A 17,688-nucleotide genomic window follows, 5' to 3' on the forward strand; every position below is an offset into this window, starting at 1 on the left:
ACCAGTAACCCAGCTCACATTGTCCGCTCCTCGCAGCAGCAAGCCACGCAACGTTCCGCCGACACGGCACCCAGATCCCACGCAGCATTCTCATCTGTTTGTCATTACTGGTGTCATTTTCTGGTTGCTAACGCCATGGTAACACATAATCACTGATGTTCCGCTGTAACGATGGTGGACTCATCAGAACAGAGTGGGTGAGCTGACCAATCAGAGCACAGTGGGCTCATAGGGAGGGGGGGGGGGGGGCAGGAGCTCCAACAAGCCGTTTAGGACAGAGAGTGAATACACATACTATACAGAGACGCTGTATTAGAAACCAATGTGAGTTTGGAACATTGCACAATATAAATCTATTCTAGTCGACCTCAACAATGGAAATACGATCAGTAGAAATGGCCATGTCATGGGACCTTTAAAAGTTTGAACCAAATATGAACAGGAAAGTGCAAGATTATGTCATTACTAGGTACATATCCATAGTCAATGCATTACCTACAGTAAATTAAACAAGTAATGTTATACTGTGGAAGGGGTGAGCAGCGAAAACAACACTTACACGGGCTATGAAACTACATCCTCCACTTACATTGTTTTAACGTTCCCCTTAAGCTATCACTAGCATCTTTAGAGAGACCAATTCATGTCAAAGGTGAACAGGTTGTCGTGAGAAGCTCGTAGTTAAAGACACTGCAGTGTGTGTGAGAACGTTGCTATTGAGCCTGCTGCCTGTGCGTCCGATCAGAAACGGAGTTGTGTGTTTTTTTTTGGTGAGCATGATATTCGCAGGTCGTGAGCAAGTGTGTTATTTTTCTGGTGTAGAGCGGATTATGACTTCATCAGTCCTCTGTACCAGAAAGAGCTTTTTTTTTTAAAGGAGTGTTTCGCTCAAATATTAATGCCCTACAGAGTGGTCCAACTGGGACAGATTTCACTGGGCTGGGGCAGTCAAGGGCAAAGGGGTCTGATCCCTGCGCGAGAGAGCAGGAAGCCATGAAACAAGTACACACACACACACACACACACACACACACACACACACACACACACACACACACACACACACACACACACACACACACACACACACACACACACACACACACACACACACACACACACACACACACACACACACACACACACACACACACACACACACACACACACACACGGATGCACATACAGGCCTGAGGCTGAGAGGTCAGTTTGCTCCAGTGACTCTACTCAAATCTTTTTTCAAACCAAACTTGTTTCTTGGTTCAATACTTCAACAAGTCTTCCTCCGTCCATCTTTCCTTTGTTTAATGAAAGGGCCCCTATTAGGCTTAAGGTGTTCCCTCCCATGTAGTGCGTTACGTAGGTTTTCGTGCGTTTAAATGATCTGCGAAGGCTTAAATCCCAAATCTCCAGAGGGACTTTCTCTCCTACACACTCTTTAAACATTTACCGTACTACCATAGGAAATCATGAGGAGTGTATTTGTTGTTATTCTGCAAGAAACACTTTTAAGAATCCAGGTTAGGTTCCCGAAGGATTGAAAGAATTGCTCACATTTAATGGTGATCAGTGGAGAGCACAGTTCATGCAAATGTTTGGTAGAACATTGTTTTTGTTGTGTGTGTGGCCGGACACGAGGCAGTCTTTATCTACTGAGCCTGCTGTCTCCTTCGGACACTTACGTGTAGAACAATTGCATTGATGTCTTATAACAGGGGGTCCGCGGGGTCTTAAAAAGTATTAAAAGTGGATAAATCAATTTAGCTGCAATGAAGGCTATTAAAAAGTATTAAACGGTATTTTCCAAGGTATTATATTTTGTAGCTTGTTTTCAATAAGTATACAATTGTCCAAAGAGGTTGTGTTCTACAGTGTGCCTGAATGTAATCATGGCGTAGATGTGTAGTGTGATTCTATGTAGTTTATTGATGGCATCCTGTTGGGTTGGACGTCATCTGAACAGGACATCGTGCGCTCACTTCTCGATAGCGCGCGAAGGTCCGTTTACGCCGGTTGTTAAACAACATCGTTATGGGGAAATGCAAGTCTGCGTCCAAATGGTTGGAAGATAAGGAGGAAGGACAATCAATACTGTATATAGTCAATGTGAGGTAAAGTGTGTCGCCAAGGTAACCGGTTAGAACTCAAAGTGGCGATGAGGTCTTAAAATGTATGGAAAGTGTCTTTAAAAAGGTCTTAAAAGGAATTACATTTGACTTCAGGATTCCTGCATATACAATTCGTCTTCTCTTTTTGCCACGAAGACATTTTAATAGCGGAGCACAGTAGTTAAATGTAATTTAGTAGTTTTTGTCAGCAATGAGCGTGTGGTCTCAGTGACAGACGGCATTAGAGGACTTGTCAGATTTCACAACTCATTACGAATGTACCCTGTCAAATGCGTTCAGCAACGGCTTGGCTTTTAAGTGCTTTATTTATGCTGAGCTCTCGCTCTCTTTGGGGTTTTTTGGAGCAATTAATAAATGATGTATTTTTTCCCCTGTCAGCTAATTGACAGCATTTGAGCTGGCAGGGAGGAGAGGCTGTTGGAGGCGGCGCAGATTGACCTCTGTGTGCGGCCCAGACACATTCTCAGTTCGAATGGTGAGACGCCTCAACGCTTGCCTGGCAGCTTGAAGAAGAGGACTAGACATGAGTTTAAACATGCACAACCACACATGTAGACTCTTACTTAAACTTCCTAGCCTCACAAACACATCGGACTGCATTTAGTTATCACAGAGCTGAAAGGAAACGTGGAGGAGGTTCCAACACACCAGCTCATTTCCGATGGTGTTAGCCTTAACCCTCATGAATGATGCAGCCGCTCCCCTTTCTGCACTCTCTCATTGGCTGCAGGAGGTTTGTGTGTGTCCACATCTTTGAGGGAGGCGGGGGGCTTTTGGGGGGGGGGGGGCAGTGCAGGTGATGTGACTGATGAGGAGTGACTTGATTTCATGTAAATGCAAGCGCTCTGAGGGAATTCACTTTGGATTACGCGCCCCACTGTGCACAGCCCATGAAATATTAAGCGCTGTGTCACTTTTTGTCCACAGGTGTCACTAGCGGGCAGAGAGGCCTTAGAATTGCAGGAGAGAAGGGGGGGTGGGGGGAGAAAGGGGAGAAAATCCCTTTTGCATTTTGATGAGGTGTGGATTTGGCGGCTTTAGCGGAAGCATATGCTGGGCCGTACTTTCCACCTGCCGCCAGCTAGTCAACGCTTGTCAGTCCTGGCGACGCAGCGCCCTCTTATCACTTCTGACACGGCCGAGCGAGATAAGGAGGGGGGGGAGTGCAGGAGTGCAGAGGTAGAGGCTGTTTCTGGCCTTGTGTTTTTTGGGTTGATGAGATGTAAATGCTCCATTGTTTAGTCCGCTTTCCTTAAAACGCACACCTTACTCTAGTACTGTGACCTCATCCTTATTGTAGCGGCTGAATACAGTGGGCAGAAAAAAAGATGGCAATTTGTAATCCAGTCTAGGGCTGCACGATATTGGAAAAAACTGACATTACGATATTTTTTGCCTAATTAATATCGCACGCCGTATAAAAAAAAAAAAAATGCGGACTTGCGATGTGAATATCGCGATTATCGTCACGACACGATATATCGTGCAGCCCTAATCCAGTCCTTCATGAACTCTTATTTAATTGGTGGGATGAGAGCCAAACATCACCTTGACCAAAGAAAAATAAACAAAACAAATGAAGAAGACATGGCAGCTTCTCTTTCCTCATAAGATGGAAACGTTCCCCCTCCTCTCTTTTTCAAACAACCCGATAATGCCTTGAAGCAGACAGCGTCTACCTTTTTTAGAGGGTCATAGACGCGCAGCGATGGCGAGACAGATGGTGTTGAGGGAGAAAGAGAAGAAGTGACAGGTACTCATGTCCAAGGACGGGAGGAGATGACAGCGACCGGTTCACTTCACTCCTCTTTTCCTCTCTTTTCTCCTTCCTCACTTCTCGTGTGTGACAGTTAACCTGCAGACATGAATCTGATGATGATATCTTGTGACCACTGCCATGCTTAACTCACTACTTTGATACTTCTTGCCCCGGATGGTATGTCAAGCTTTATGCTGACCAACCTGGAGAGGCCTCTGCTCTGTGCCTTTAAATCGTACAGACAGGGGAGAAGGCAGAATGGGTTAGTCGCAAAGGAGGGTTATGGAGGAAAAGTAAAATACCTAAACAGTTTTTAAAAAAGGAAGAATGAGTCTTCAAGGTCAAATAGTGAGTTTAGTGTGTTTATTATCAGATTAAATAATTACATTGCATTTAGCTGACGCTTTTATCCAAAGCGACTTACAATAAGTGCGTTCGACCAACAAAATACAACCTTGAAGAAAACCGAATCATAAAGTACATCAGGCTTCATAGAGCAAAAACATTTCAAGTGCTACTCAACTGGTTTTCGATAAGCCAGCCCTTTATTAGTATAGAAGTGCTTTGTTAATAGTTGTATTGCTCGAAGTGGAGTCGAAAGAGATGAGTTTTCAGTCTGCGCCGGAAGGTGTGTAAGCTATCTGCTGTCCTGATGTCAATGGGGAGCTCATTCCACCATTTTGGAGCCAGGATAGCAAACCCACGTGTTTTTGCTGATGGGAACTTGGGTCCCCTTCGCAGCGAGGGTGCAGCGAGCTGTTTGGCTGATGCAGAGCGGAGTGCACGTGCTGGGGTGTACGGTTTAACCATGTCCTGGATGTAGGAAGGGCTAGATCCATTCGCAGCATGGTACGCAAGTACCATTGTCTTGAAGTGGATTCTAGCAGTTACCGGAAGCCAGTGAAGGGAACGGAGGAGCGGCGTGGTGTGGGAGAATTAATGTTGATCATTGAACTATAGATAGATTATCTTTATGCTAAGCACATTACTACTAGGGCTGCACGATATACCGTGTCGTGACGATAATCGCGATATGCGCATAACCCTATTCACATCGCAGGACTTTTTCTTTTTTTTGGACGTGCGATATTAAGTAGGCAAATTAACTCAAACACGTCATGTTACAATTTGTTTGCTTCTTGCTACAAAAGGAAAACTTGCGCGGCTCTCATGTCAGGGGTACTTGAGTGAGTGACATGCAGGCTCTGCATGCACAGCAAACCACCAATCACAATCAAATCTCCAAAGCAAACGGACCCGGTGATTTAAAGGTAAAAACATTGCTTGCTGCTCTGATAACTTAAGATCCAGACGTCCGTGACTAAAATCCTTCATCCGGTTGAATATAGTTAGAAAAATACCAATTGTATAGCATTTAAAGTTCAAGAAAGGATGGTTTGTCTTTTCTTCAATTCTTGTATTTTTTCATATCGAAGGGGGAAAAAATATCGCAATGTCAGTTTTTTTCCAATATTGTGCAGCCCTACATACTATCACTAGTAGTATGTGTGTAAAAAGGGAACAACTTACCATCCCATCTGATTTTCTTTTTCTTTTAGTAGACCGACTTATTACTGCTTATCTAACACGTGCAGTGACTTTACCGTAGGCCTGTAAACCGGGGAGTGAGCGCTGAGCAAACGCAGCCTGTGGATTAAAGGGTTAAAAGCTCTGGTTCACAGTCTTGACTTGACATAAAAAACACACAAACATGTTTGTTGTACAACAGAAAAGTGCTGATGATCATGAAAGAGAAAAAGCAGTCGAGAGTATGCATTTATACCTCCAGCGCTCCATTCACTTGTTTTCCGTCTGTCTGGCTCACCGTGAAATTGATTATGGATTATTCAGGAGGCAAACAGGAAGTCCCTCTCTTCTTTCATAAAAAAGCCTGTATGAAAGCGATTAGGGGGTAAGAATGGACTGGTGGACGGCAGAGAGGATGGATCCTCCATTGAGAAGAAAGAGGAAGATCGTTGACTTTTTCTTGAAAGCAGGGTAGATGGATAGTGAGAGGGGCGGATGAATGAGTGATATGGACCGAGGGAAAGGCTGCATGGATGGATGGAGTGCTTCAGGTAGCCTTACCTGGGATAATGCAGCCCGGACGCAGGTTTAATGGCATATAAAAGCCTGGTACTCATCTTTTATTCAGCCAAAGAGAGACTTCCAGGTGAACACATGCGTCCCAAGAGGCTGCAGAAACACAGCCGTGTGTATATATATATATGTGTGTGTGTATGCGTTTCAGAACCTGAGTGGAGAGTTAATACACACAGTATCTTGAGGTGTGTCAGCTCCAGGAAGCACTTTAGTGTAGTTGGCTGAAGTCCGCATGGGAACAGTATTGGTACTCAATGCGTTCATATATAGCATGTATATGCAGCTAAAACTGCATAGAAACAAACACTGAGAATGAACACATACACTAGGACTCGTATAACCCTTCATTCAGGTCCAAGAGCTTTAGTGGGCACGCTCCCGGACATATGCAAAGTGCTGCAGTGCCTCCTCCACACGTGCACACACTGTTGGGTGTTTTGAGAGTGCACGTGAGGCTGTTCCATATGCATGGGGCTGTTTGTGCCGACTTCCCTGGGGCAGGACCTCAGGGCTCTGCCGGAGAGCGGGGCGATGGAGCAAGAGTCCACTTCAGGCCCAGTGCGTGTTTATGTACACTTCCTCCAGTTCAAGGTGGAGCAGCAGGCAGCCATTAGCATTTTGTCGATGGAGGAAGTGTTTGTGTGTTGGAGCCTGCTGGTTTCACTGAGAGAAAGTGTGTGCCAGCTTTTAACTAAAACCCTTTTTTTTTTTTAAAACATCCCCAGGCCTGGAGGTTGTTTTAATTTAAATCACATTTTACAGATGCACAAAGACAAATGTTTGCTCTTCTCAAACTGTTGTTTTTCTGCATTTCTAAGATGCATATAAAAGACATTAATCTCATACTTACATTTTGACTATTGATTCAAATGTTCATAATGACATCTGTCACCACAAATACTTATTCAACTTTCATTCTCATGGGCATCGATTTCACTTTGAATTCTAGAGGGGAAATCCTGGCATTTTCAGACTTAAAAATAAGTCTTCGTAAGGGGAAAAAGCTTAAATGTAAGTTTTAAATTGATTTAAACTCAAAGGGTTTAACACAGACTTCTGCCAGGGCTGTGTCCTTAAGTTAAAAATGATATGTCAATCCTTCCTGTGATTTGCGTCCACCAATGTTCATGAACATGTGTTGTAGTTTTTCCTTAATCCTGCTCAACTGAACTTAAAACAAAATCTTGGCGGAGGTTCAAAATAACATTTAAAGGTGGGCTAGGTAATTTCGGAGAAACCAGTTCGAGTGCGCTAGAATTTGAAAATACACAACCGGAGAAAATCTGCCACTTCCTCACAGAGCCCCTCCTCCAACACACACGAACGCGCACATGACTAATAGAGAACCGCAGTGACGCGTCTTAAAACCCGGAAGTCAGTTAGCATTTTTACCACGTCCGGTTCCTTCGACAAAAAGCAATGGGATCTCTCCAGAGGGTTTTGGAAAATATCTGGAAATAAGGTCTGTGGTTGACACAAATTGAAGAGACGGATCACGTTTTGTTCTACGACATTAAATACATCAGCAGTGGTGATTTCTGAAGAGTTGACGTGTCTGAAAAACGATGGTTGTTAACAAGTGGCGGAATAGGACTACAGAAGTTGTCCAGGCCGTTTTACGTCATTACACCGAACACGTAAACACTCCCGCTAAGTTTGTATGCCCTGTTCTGCTTCAAAGCAAGTGCCTGCCTCCTGCAAACTGTTCAAACAAACGCTTCAACTTGTTCCATTTTGAGTCTGTAGTTTGAATATGGATCTTAAGTTGACGTGACGTTGAAGCAGCGACCCTGCTGTAGTTCGTTTATAGCACTCACGTTAGCATTTTGCTTCTGGCGACTAGATTTATGATTAGAAAATTATAAAAGTATGATAGACATGTGGAGATTATCCGGCTGAACAAAACGTTATTTCCAGCTATTTTCCAAAATCCTATGGAGAAATTGCATTGGGTTTTGACGAAGGAACCGGAAGCAGTCTGTGCCCAGATGGAAGGCTGACAGGCAGGAAGGCTGACAGGCAGGCAGGCCATCCAGTTACTTTAGCCGGGCTGGCTAAAATGATTGGTCGTGCTTTTTACAGCGCTACGGCTTCCACAGATGACATTTTTTATGGATTTTTTGTCAAAGCACTTCAGATATTCATTGCTATCGGGACGTTAAGAGCATTCCATGGAATATAACAAAAAGTGTATCTCGAGCCGGTTTCTCAAACTTACCTACCCCACCTTTAATGTCATCCCTGATGTCATTTTCTTCCCGTCTTGTTTTGGCAGTTTGTAGAATCTTCATTAATATTCTTAAGTTCCTCTGTCACTATTCAAAAAAAGATAATGACTTTCTGTGTGTTTTAGGAGTGGTTGAGGTGTTGATCGCCATGCAGGATCTTAAGATCGAACCTGATAGCGAGACTTTATCCCACTACGTCTTCCCTGCCTTCGCCGACATTGAAGAAGCTCGACGTATCCTCAAGGTAATGTGTGTGTGTGTGTGTGTGTGTGTGTGTGTGTGTTTTTGCTGACATATAGTTGTTTTCCTCTCTTCAGGATGCAGGCCTCTCTTTGGCACCAGAGGGCTTCTTTAATTCAAAGATCCGCTCACTGGCTGTTTACAACCTGGCCGAACTATACATCTTGCGTAAGCACACCACACACACACACACACACACACACACACACACACACACACACACACACACACACACTGCATCTTGAGCACCCATCAGCATAAAGATCGCTGCTTTGCCTGCGGGCTAATTGGACCAGCGTTGACACACAAACACACACACACTTGCCCACTTACTCCTCTTTGCTCATCAGGCCTTTTAAGAGAGTGTGTGAATATGTAAAGAGCGAGAAGGAGCGGCGCTCGCTCTGTCACAAGGACGGATGGAGAAGGCTGGTAAATAATGGATGACTCTTCCTGTTTTCTGTCTTTCATCTTGTTTTAGTCTCAAACGTCCACCACTAGTTTTCACATACTGTACGTCGCTCCGTTTCCTCTTTCTGTGTGTTCTCAATGAAACACACACACACACAGTTTTTTTGTTTTAATTTGATCTATTTCTCCATAAACACTGCACATCCTCAAGGCGCTTCTTCCAATAAGTAATCAAACAAACAAAAAGCCAAACCTTTCCTGCTTTCAGATGCATCTGTTCTTCATACCTCTGTTAATTGAAAAATGTGGTCATTTTTACTTTCCCACAAATACCCACTCAAACAACAAATACCCGTGCCCTTCAGCCATTTTTACATATTTGTAGACCTTTTATAGATTGCACGTTTATTTTATTAGCTACATTCCAACCATTGCCCCCTCATACTGCCACAGATAAAGAGTGCAATATTCAATAACAAAGGAAATGGTCGTATGATTCCATCTGTCCAAGGACAATAAACCTTGATGTGTTTTTGTGCGAGGCATTACTACTTGCAAGGTGTTATAATCCACAGCTCCCACAAATGATACAGCGACTCGGTGTGTGTAGGTTATATTCAACGTATATTCATAACTAAACCACACAGATCAATTCCAGAGAGCACAAGCTGTTGCTCCTTTCCCTCTTCCTTTCCCTCATCACTTATCTGTCTGCTCTGTTTGCCAGTGTCGGATCCATCCTGCCCGGCGACAGAGCTCAGTGTTTTCCGTGGCAGCCTCATCTTCGGCTTCAAAAAGTGAGTCAATTAGCCCGTTCTCTGTTTTTGTCTTAATGTGATCTTCATCATTTCATATTCCATATTTCTCCATAATTTCCTTCAAACTCCTGAATGGTGTTATTAGGGAGGCCTGTAGCGCTATAGAGGTCACTGCAGCATATGCTGTGACTATGACATGTGCAGCGTATCACACCATCCACCACAACGTGTGTGTGTGTGGGGCTGCAGGGAAAAACACTCCATCACACACACATATTTGCGGCTGCCTCATGCATATGGAGGCAGTCATCCCTCAGCTCTCGCCCCAAAGCACCGTGGGAGATATGTAAATTAGCAGATGCCCACCACTGCCCCTCGTACATGGACCCCCATACTGATCTAACTCTCACACACACACACACACACACACACACACACACACACACACACACACACACACACACACACACACACACACACACACACACACACACACACACACACACACACACACACACACACACACACACACACACACACTCACGAAGCCTTAGGACCGGGGTCTGACCCGTGGGCTTTTGTTGAAGGGGTATTTATGAATATTTACAGTTTAGCACTCCACACCCACACAGAAACGCTCCGGCCCCTGAGTGAAGCTGGAGGTGAGCCAAAGAGAAAAGGCACTGACTTGTCTGCAGGGAGCAAAGTTATTTCTTCCTCCAGAAAGCTAAAGTCTGCTCAGTCGAGCTTCACTTGAAACTTTCTTAGTTATATACTTTGTTGTAACTGATTTGCTAATTAACTTGGTTGATTTCGAACTAACGTAATAGGAACATGATTATAATGCAATATAGTTTTAGCTTATTTCGAAACCACCAATAAATGAACATTACAAGACTGTTTTTAGAAGATATTGGCTTCATTTAAAAAATATTTAAAATCATTGAATCCACATTGTGTCCGTCTTTTATGTGTATGACTTCGCTCCCTCTCCTCCATTTGCCATGCATTAACACACACTCTCACACACACCTACACACTCCTCTGACTGTTAAGTTGCCTGACAGGGTCGTAATTGGGCTTGTCACTTGGGGAATGTGTGTGTGTGTTGGTGTGTGAGTGCCGTGTCATTGCAATGCGGGACCTGCCCCTGTCAAAGACAAGGTCAGGGGATAATTTAATCATTAAAGACGTGTTCTTCTCTCTTCTCCTCTCCCCCTTTATCCTCCTCTCCAGCAACTAGCTGACAACGCCAGAAATGTCGCACATTGTCATCATTTAGTGTGTGTGTGTCTTTTGTGGTTTCCCAGGCTTTTGTACTGCTGTCTTTCCTCTCTCTGTATTGAGTGTGTCAAACTGAAAAATCTGTCGCGCTTTCTTAACGTATTTTATTGTACTACACTGTCAATTCAGTAGCTATGGCAATATGACACAGTCAGTATTATGGTCACTTAAATCAAACCCTATCTGATGTCAGAAAATGTACTTATTTTTGATTATTATATCAAACATTTATGAGGTTTGTCTATATATATATTTAAAAGTTGGGGTGGAAATGGGATTTAAAAAACATCTATATTTCAGTTTTTAAACAACATCCTTTTGAACATTGAACGGTTCACCGACAGTACAAAGTTCACAGACCGTACAAGCAATCAATATTCAAGTGAGATAAGTTTAGAGACATCTCGCAATATTGTAATTTGACAACTTTAGAGTGATCATTTATGGAGGGAATTGACAGCAACAGAGCTCAAAGTTGGTAAAACTTGAATGTTGTTTGAGAGCAGAATACATCCATGATGGAAGTGTGTGTGGTGGAGGTGTTTCTTTTTCCTGAGATGAATTTTTAGCAAATGTAGACGTCCTTTTATGTTTGAGCCCTAAAAGCAAACGTACCTTCACTTGTGAGCAAATTGCACATTAACTCTGACTCGCTGGAGTCCTGTGGACCCGCTGGGGGTGTGTGTGTGTCGCCCAGCTGCTCATGTGTTGTCCTCTACTGCCCCCTGCAGGTCCTCTGATGTGGAGAGCATGGTGAAGGTAAGAAGTGAATGTGCCCATATTATGTGTTGAGTATCTGTGAGGGATAATGTACTGGACTACAGACGGAAAGCATTTCCCTTAAAGTGAAATAGCTGGAAATAATAAATGATCCAGTGAAAGAGCCCTCATGTACAAAAGAGATAACACTTTATAAAGACATGCACTTATTAAAGTTAAAACTAATCTCTTTTTCGTATTTAAAGCATTTGATGCATGTTCACTATATATCACGGCTTATTCCTCACACAATGAAACAGTTATGATATCCAGTTTACTCGCCATCTGCTACACACTGGGTTACATTTAGGAAGAATATACAATCTGACAAATGCCATCTGCTGCCTGTTATCCACATCTCCTTATGGCCCACTGAACGTATAAATAAAAGATATTAAGCAAACATACAGTTCATTCACACGGAGCTCTTTCATAATATACGAAATGTAGTTGTTAAAGGGTTAATAAAAAAAAAAGAATTGTTAAGGATTGGATTTCCTATGATGAAATGTAACCCTAACTATTCCTGTGTTGTTGGCTTTAATGTACGCTATTTGTCTTATTGTCCGTTTAACTTTTGTTTTTGTTTCCCCAGATTACTGAGCTCTTGTCCAAAGACCAGCGCTTCTCAAAAGAAGGCACAAAGGCTTCTGGTAAGGAGATGTTTGTACACAAGTCAGGACTTTCTCTGTGTGTGTGTGTGTGTGTGTGTGTGTGTGTGTGTCATCCATCATGTATCGGTATTCAAACTTGCTGTCTCCGTCTCATCCATCCTCCAACTTTAGTTCAGATGACAAAAACACGCCCTGTGTGTGTGTCCGATCTGTGTGTGTGTTTATGTGCAGTCTCAATGGCAGAAATTCTGCCGACCACCCCGCTTCTTACATCCAGCCTGTGCGAGTTTATTTCCGTGTGAGTGAAAGACCTGCTCTCTCCGTCTGAGGAAATAGAGCCTGGCTGCTGACACTGCGATGAGTAGTTTAAAAGAGTGTGTGTTATTGCTGTGCAGTGTTCCTGGTCTGACAGTGTGAGAGTGTGGGTGGTTGGAGCATTAATGTCGCTCCGTGTAAGTGTGTGTGTCACGGACAGTCCCCATCTGAAACTGGTGTTAGTGCTGGTGGGAGCGATGGAGAATGTTATCCATGTCACATCACATTAGGCAACATAGTGTGTGTGTGTGTGTGTGTGTGTGTGTGTGTGTGTGTGTGTGTGTGTGTGTGTGTGTGTGTGTGTGTGTGTGTGTGTGTGTGTGTGTGTGTGTGTGTGTGTGTGTGTGTGTGTGTGTGTGTGTGTGTGTGTGTGTGTGTGTGTGTGTGGTGTGTGTGTGTGTGTGTGTGTGTGTGTGTGTGTGTGTGTGTGTGTGGTGTGTGTGTGTGTGTGTGTGTGTGTGTGTGTGTGTGTGTGTGTGTGTGTGTGTGTGTGTGTGTGTGTGTGTGTGTGTTGGGAAGCTGTCACTGCCAGCCATCGCACGTTCACTCACGCTGCAGCCCAGAAGCAGCCTCTGTCAGCAGAAACACAAACACACACTCTGCAGAGGTCACTGATTTTTTTTTATAAATGGATACAGTGACGGAAATGAAATGTATTCCCAAGACAACTGTGTAGTCACTGTGTGTGTGTTTTCATCACTTCCAGATACTTCTTCCTACTTCTTGTACAGCTTTATCGACAGCATGTCGGAGGGGGGAGGTGCATGCAAATGAAGACAAGCTGCGGAAATACTTCAATCAACTAAAAGATCAGGTATTCATACGCACACGCACACACTCTGATGTGAGCACATTCATACACCACTCAACCATATATCCAGTTAATTCATAACCTTCCCGCTAGGGATGCATATCGTTGACTTTTTTACGATACCACTGAACGATACCGATACTCAACCGATACATATCGTGATACTTTGAAAATGTATCATCCCACAATTACTCCCATGAAGTATAGTTAACATGTCAAATGAATATTAAATTCAATTGTGGGACTTCTCGGACCTTTTAGTACCTAACAAACAATGAAAAATACATAAAAAATATGAAGAAAAACCGATTATGGAATATCTTTTATAACACCCGCCATCAGGTGTGCCGCGTGAATAGCACATCTTGTCAATGCAAACAGACCGTTATAATTAATGTTAAACTTGAGATTCGACCATGAGAACAAATACATAATAGAATAATGGTCATGAGATCTCGGCATTGCACAAACAAACAAATCTCATCTTTAAAATCAACATTTACCTTCACTGGTGAGAGGAAAACAAATCCCATCAGTCCTTTTGTGGGACTTTTACCTTTCTAGTATTGAACAAACAATGAAAAATACATAAAATATTAAGATAAACGATTATGCAATCTAATTTATAACACCCACCATCACGGGCCACGGACTCACGTTTAAAATTAATTTAAAAAAAAAAACTGATCTGATTTCGGGACGGTATACCGTAGCCACCAGTAACCGGTATTTCGGTGATACCGGTATGCATCCCTACTTCCCGCATTTAAAAGAGCTTACACACTCTGATCTGAGATGATTTGCTGTGTGTAATCAGATTCGGATTATTCACGATACACACACACACACACACACACACACACACACACACACACACACCCACACAACACACACACACACACACACACACACACACACACACACACACACACACACACACACACACACACACACACACACACACACACACTCTTTTCCTGCTCTCCATTGCTGAAGACTGAAGGTTTGAGTTGAGACGTCCAGAGATGTTGTAGAAGATTAAATCATGTTTTACATTACTGGTCAAAGGGCACATCTTAAAGGGCCGTTTGGAGTTCAGTACGAACAAATACACAGTCTTGGCTTTTGAGTCACGGAAAAAAATACCCAAATGGAACAAACGGGTGAACATGTTCGCCTAGGAAAGTTTAATTCTGACCTTGAAGGACTGATAACTTGTTTTAGTGACTCCTAATGAGCAGTTATTGGTAGTAGAAATAGTGGAGTGTGTAAATACCTGAAAGCAAAAATACCCTATAATCGCATATTCATTTACAGTAGTTACACACATTGTATTTTACTATCAGAAATAAATGAAAGCACCCAGTACATGTTTGTTGGTGCATGCATATTGAACTTAATTCAACCATAAGCTCTGTGACGGCTTTTAAACAAAGCTATTCTTCAAGTTGTTTTAACTTATTTCCCAGCCATTTGGTTGCAGTTAACTTTTTACCAACACAATGCAACAGGTTGAGCTCCTGTGAACCTGTTGCTTGTTGTTGGCTCATCGGTGCTTTGCTGATGTTGCTTTTCTCCCTTTGGTTTCTCTGTAGAATATATCTGTGACACTGAACATCTTCAGAGGCATCAGGAACCTGCTGCAGTCCTACGAAGCCCAAGAGCTCATCAAGGTACAGTACAGTGTGTGTACTACGTTTCTGTACTGCACTACTCTGTTATTATAGCATCCCTAATGATTAAGATGTTTAATGTTGTGTGTGTGTGTGTGTGTGTGTGTGTGTGTGTCTCAGGATGTGGTTGCTCTGGTGGGCCACGATGGCTTTGGGTCAGATGCTCTCCGTGGCACTGTAAGTAGGACGCTGTGAAAATGCATATCAAATGTTCAAACGCTACGAGACTCAATATTATTCATTTTTAACGCTTATGTTTATCTTAGGGAAACTTTGTATTGCTTGAACTCCACATTTGAATACAACTTGCAAACAAATAAACAATGGATCGAGCTCTCAGTGTTATTTAAAACAAGCTCTGAAGGTGTGTATGCATTTGATTATGTGTTCAACACCTTTCTCCATCAGGGGGCTGAGGGCCGGGTGTATGCTCTGGAGAAGAGAAGCTCGCCAAAAGGAAAGCAGAGAACCAAACCATTTGGCAACATTCTCAAACAAACCATCCAGAGTCTCGTCGCTGACGAGGGTAGGATTTGTTTGGATCACTCACACAACCCTTTTGGTTTCTTCTTGAAATTGTGTTGCTTTTTGTGTGTTTGGTCCTGAAATGTGTTTGTTTTTACGTGTGATCAGAACTTGGTGCGCGCCCTGGAGCTGAAGCAGGAGCACGAGGAAGAGATGGTGACCCCCCGCATACGCCAGCCTCATCGGCCTGTGCTGTCGCCACGACAACGTGGAGGAGGCGCTCAACCTGAAGAGGGAAATGTAAGTGAGGCAGGATACACAAAGAAGTGCGTGTGACCAGTAGTACGCCATTAAAGTTGAACTTGAGTGGTATTAGGGGAGACATTAATGCAGCCGCTCTGTGACTAAAAAACAGGAAACTCTCCCGTCCTCCCTCGTTTCCTTCTCTTCACTCACCACCTCATCAGACTGAAGGCTAGCAGGAGAGGTGAACTACATTAATCTGTCTCTCTCTGTCTTTGTCTTCAGGACTCGTAAGGACTCGTCAGTGAAGCTTGATGGCACTAAATACATCGCACTGGTCCAGTTGTCTCGCAAAGAGTGACAGAATCGAGGGTAAGTTTCTCTCGGGTTGCCGCTAAGATTCTAGTGTGCCAATTGCTTCATTAGTCAGCTTCTTCTTAAGTGTCCTTTTATATAAAAACTGCACACCACACTTTCTCAGACTCTTCTCCAACTGATCTTCTAAAACCAAAAGATCTTCAAACACATTCCAGCTTGACGGTTTAAAAACTATTGATTATCTTAATGTTCTTTATTTTGTGTCAATTGATTAATTGACTAATCCCACAAGCACTTAGTTCCTCACTCCTTTATCTCTGACAGTAAGCTGGATCAAAGTAAATCAGGCCTGAACTTAAAGTGTGTGTGTGTGTGTGTGTGTGTGTTGTGTGTGTGTGTGTGTGGTGTGTGTGTGTGTGTGTGTTGTTGAGCCTGTGTGTGTGTTGTTGAGCCTGTGTGTGTCACCAGCTCTGTCACAATCTGTCTCTCTCCCTCCCCTCAAACCACATTAGCCTGCCATTTTCAGAATGCTACGGTGGGGTTTCCTTCAGCCCATCGAAGACCCAATTACCATCAGTTTTGCCGCTCTGCTTTTTGCACACAATGACAGGCAAAATTATTCCCCCGTCTGTCCTCCACTCTCTCCGTCTTCGTCTCTGTCTCTCTATCTGACCCTCTCTCCCCCGCTCTGTCTCCAAGCGTGTCATTCTCTCAATCTCCCACCCTTCGCACCACTGAGAAATGAGAGAGGGGGAAAATTACAGGACTGTGTATTTTTCCAGAATTATTGAAATCCGCCTTGATGCTAATGGAAGATCATGTCCGCCGAAGTACTTGAGCATTTCACACACACACACACACACACACACACACGCACACGCACATGCACACACACTATGGCTGTACCGGAATATTCGTTCGTTGGAGTACTATTCGGGTTTCAATTTCGTGATTCGGATATTCGTTTGTTTGTTTTTTCGTTTTTCTCCCCCGTTTTTTTCTTTGAATTTATTGAAATCTCCGATATCAACGTAAGAGCTCAGCTTGTGCCTCTTCGGGGGTGCTAACACTTAACCATAAACGTTATCGTTTACTTTCTCCGTCTTTATTATGTAGATATTACTTTTCTCTGTTAATCTCCGTCACGTTGTTTCCAAAGCAACAACAACTTCCTGTCAACAGCGCTACCTCTCCTTCAAAAATAAAAGCATGTCCATAAATAGGAGACATGTACAACTGCAACGAAAGTAACAAACACAATGCCATATCCTTTTCAATTTCAAAGAACACAAATTGGGTTACATTAACAAATAACTATAAAACAACAATACTGTAGAATAACAAAATGAATGCCGTGAATACACCGAAATACACGTGTTGAAGCGGTTCGCTGCTGATTACTACGCCCCCCCCCGCGCGCGCGGTTCGAATATTCGCTGCTGATTACTACCGAATATCCGGAGCCCGAAAAATGGTATTCGGGACAGCCCTAAACACACACACACACACACAGAGAAATTTGCATGTGAATTCAAGCAAAAGGCATTTGGTGGCCGCGACTTGGTTGGTGTGTGTGTT

General features: G+C 43.3%; 1 protein-coding gene across 1 annotated transcript in view; it reads left to right on the forward strand.

The window, feature by feature from the left end:
* The window catches only part of lrpprc (leucine-rich pentatricopeptide repeat containing), a 74,652-nt gene that overhangs the window by 8,293 nt on the left and 48,671 nt on the right, over nt 1-17,688 (forward strand). Inside the window, 14 exon segments of the mRNA XM_034100676.2 lie at nt 8,345-8,463; nt 8,537-8,627; nt 9,598-9,667; nt 11,644-11,671; nt 12,267-12,324; nt 13,307-13,353; nt 13,355-13,414; nt 15,007-15,084; nt 15,205-15,261; nt 15,493-15,607; nt 15,716-15,771; nt 15,773-15,849; nt 16,078-16,135; nt 16,137-16,164. Coding sequence (XP_033956567.1) covers nt 8,345-8,463; nt 8,537-8,627; nt 9,598-9,667; nt 11,644-11,671; nt 12,267-12,324; nt 13,307-13,353; nt 13,355-13,414; nt 15,007-15,084; nt 15,205-15,261; nt 15,493-15,607; nt 15,716-15,771; nt 15,773-15,849; nt 16,078-16,135; nt 16,137-16,164 — 942 coding nt within the window.

This window comes from Pseudochaenichthys georgianus, chromosome 15 (genome assembly GCF_902827115.2).
Source record: "Pseudochaenichthys georgianus chromosome 15, fPseGeo1.2, whole genome shotgun sequence".
Lineage (NCBI taxonomy): Eukaryota > Metazoa > Chordata > Actinopteri > Perciformes > Channichthyidae > Pseudochaenichthys > Pseudochaenichthys georgianus.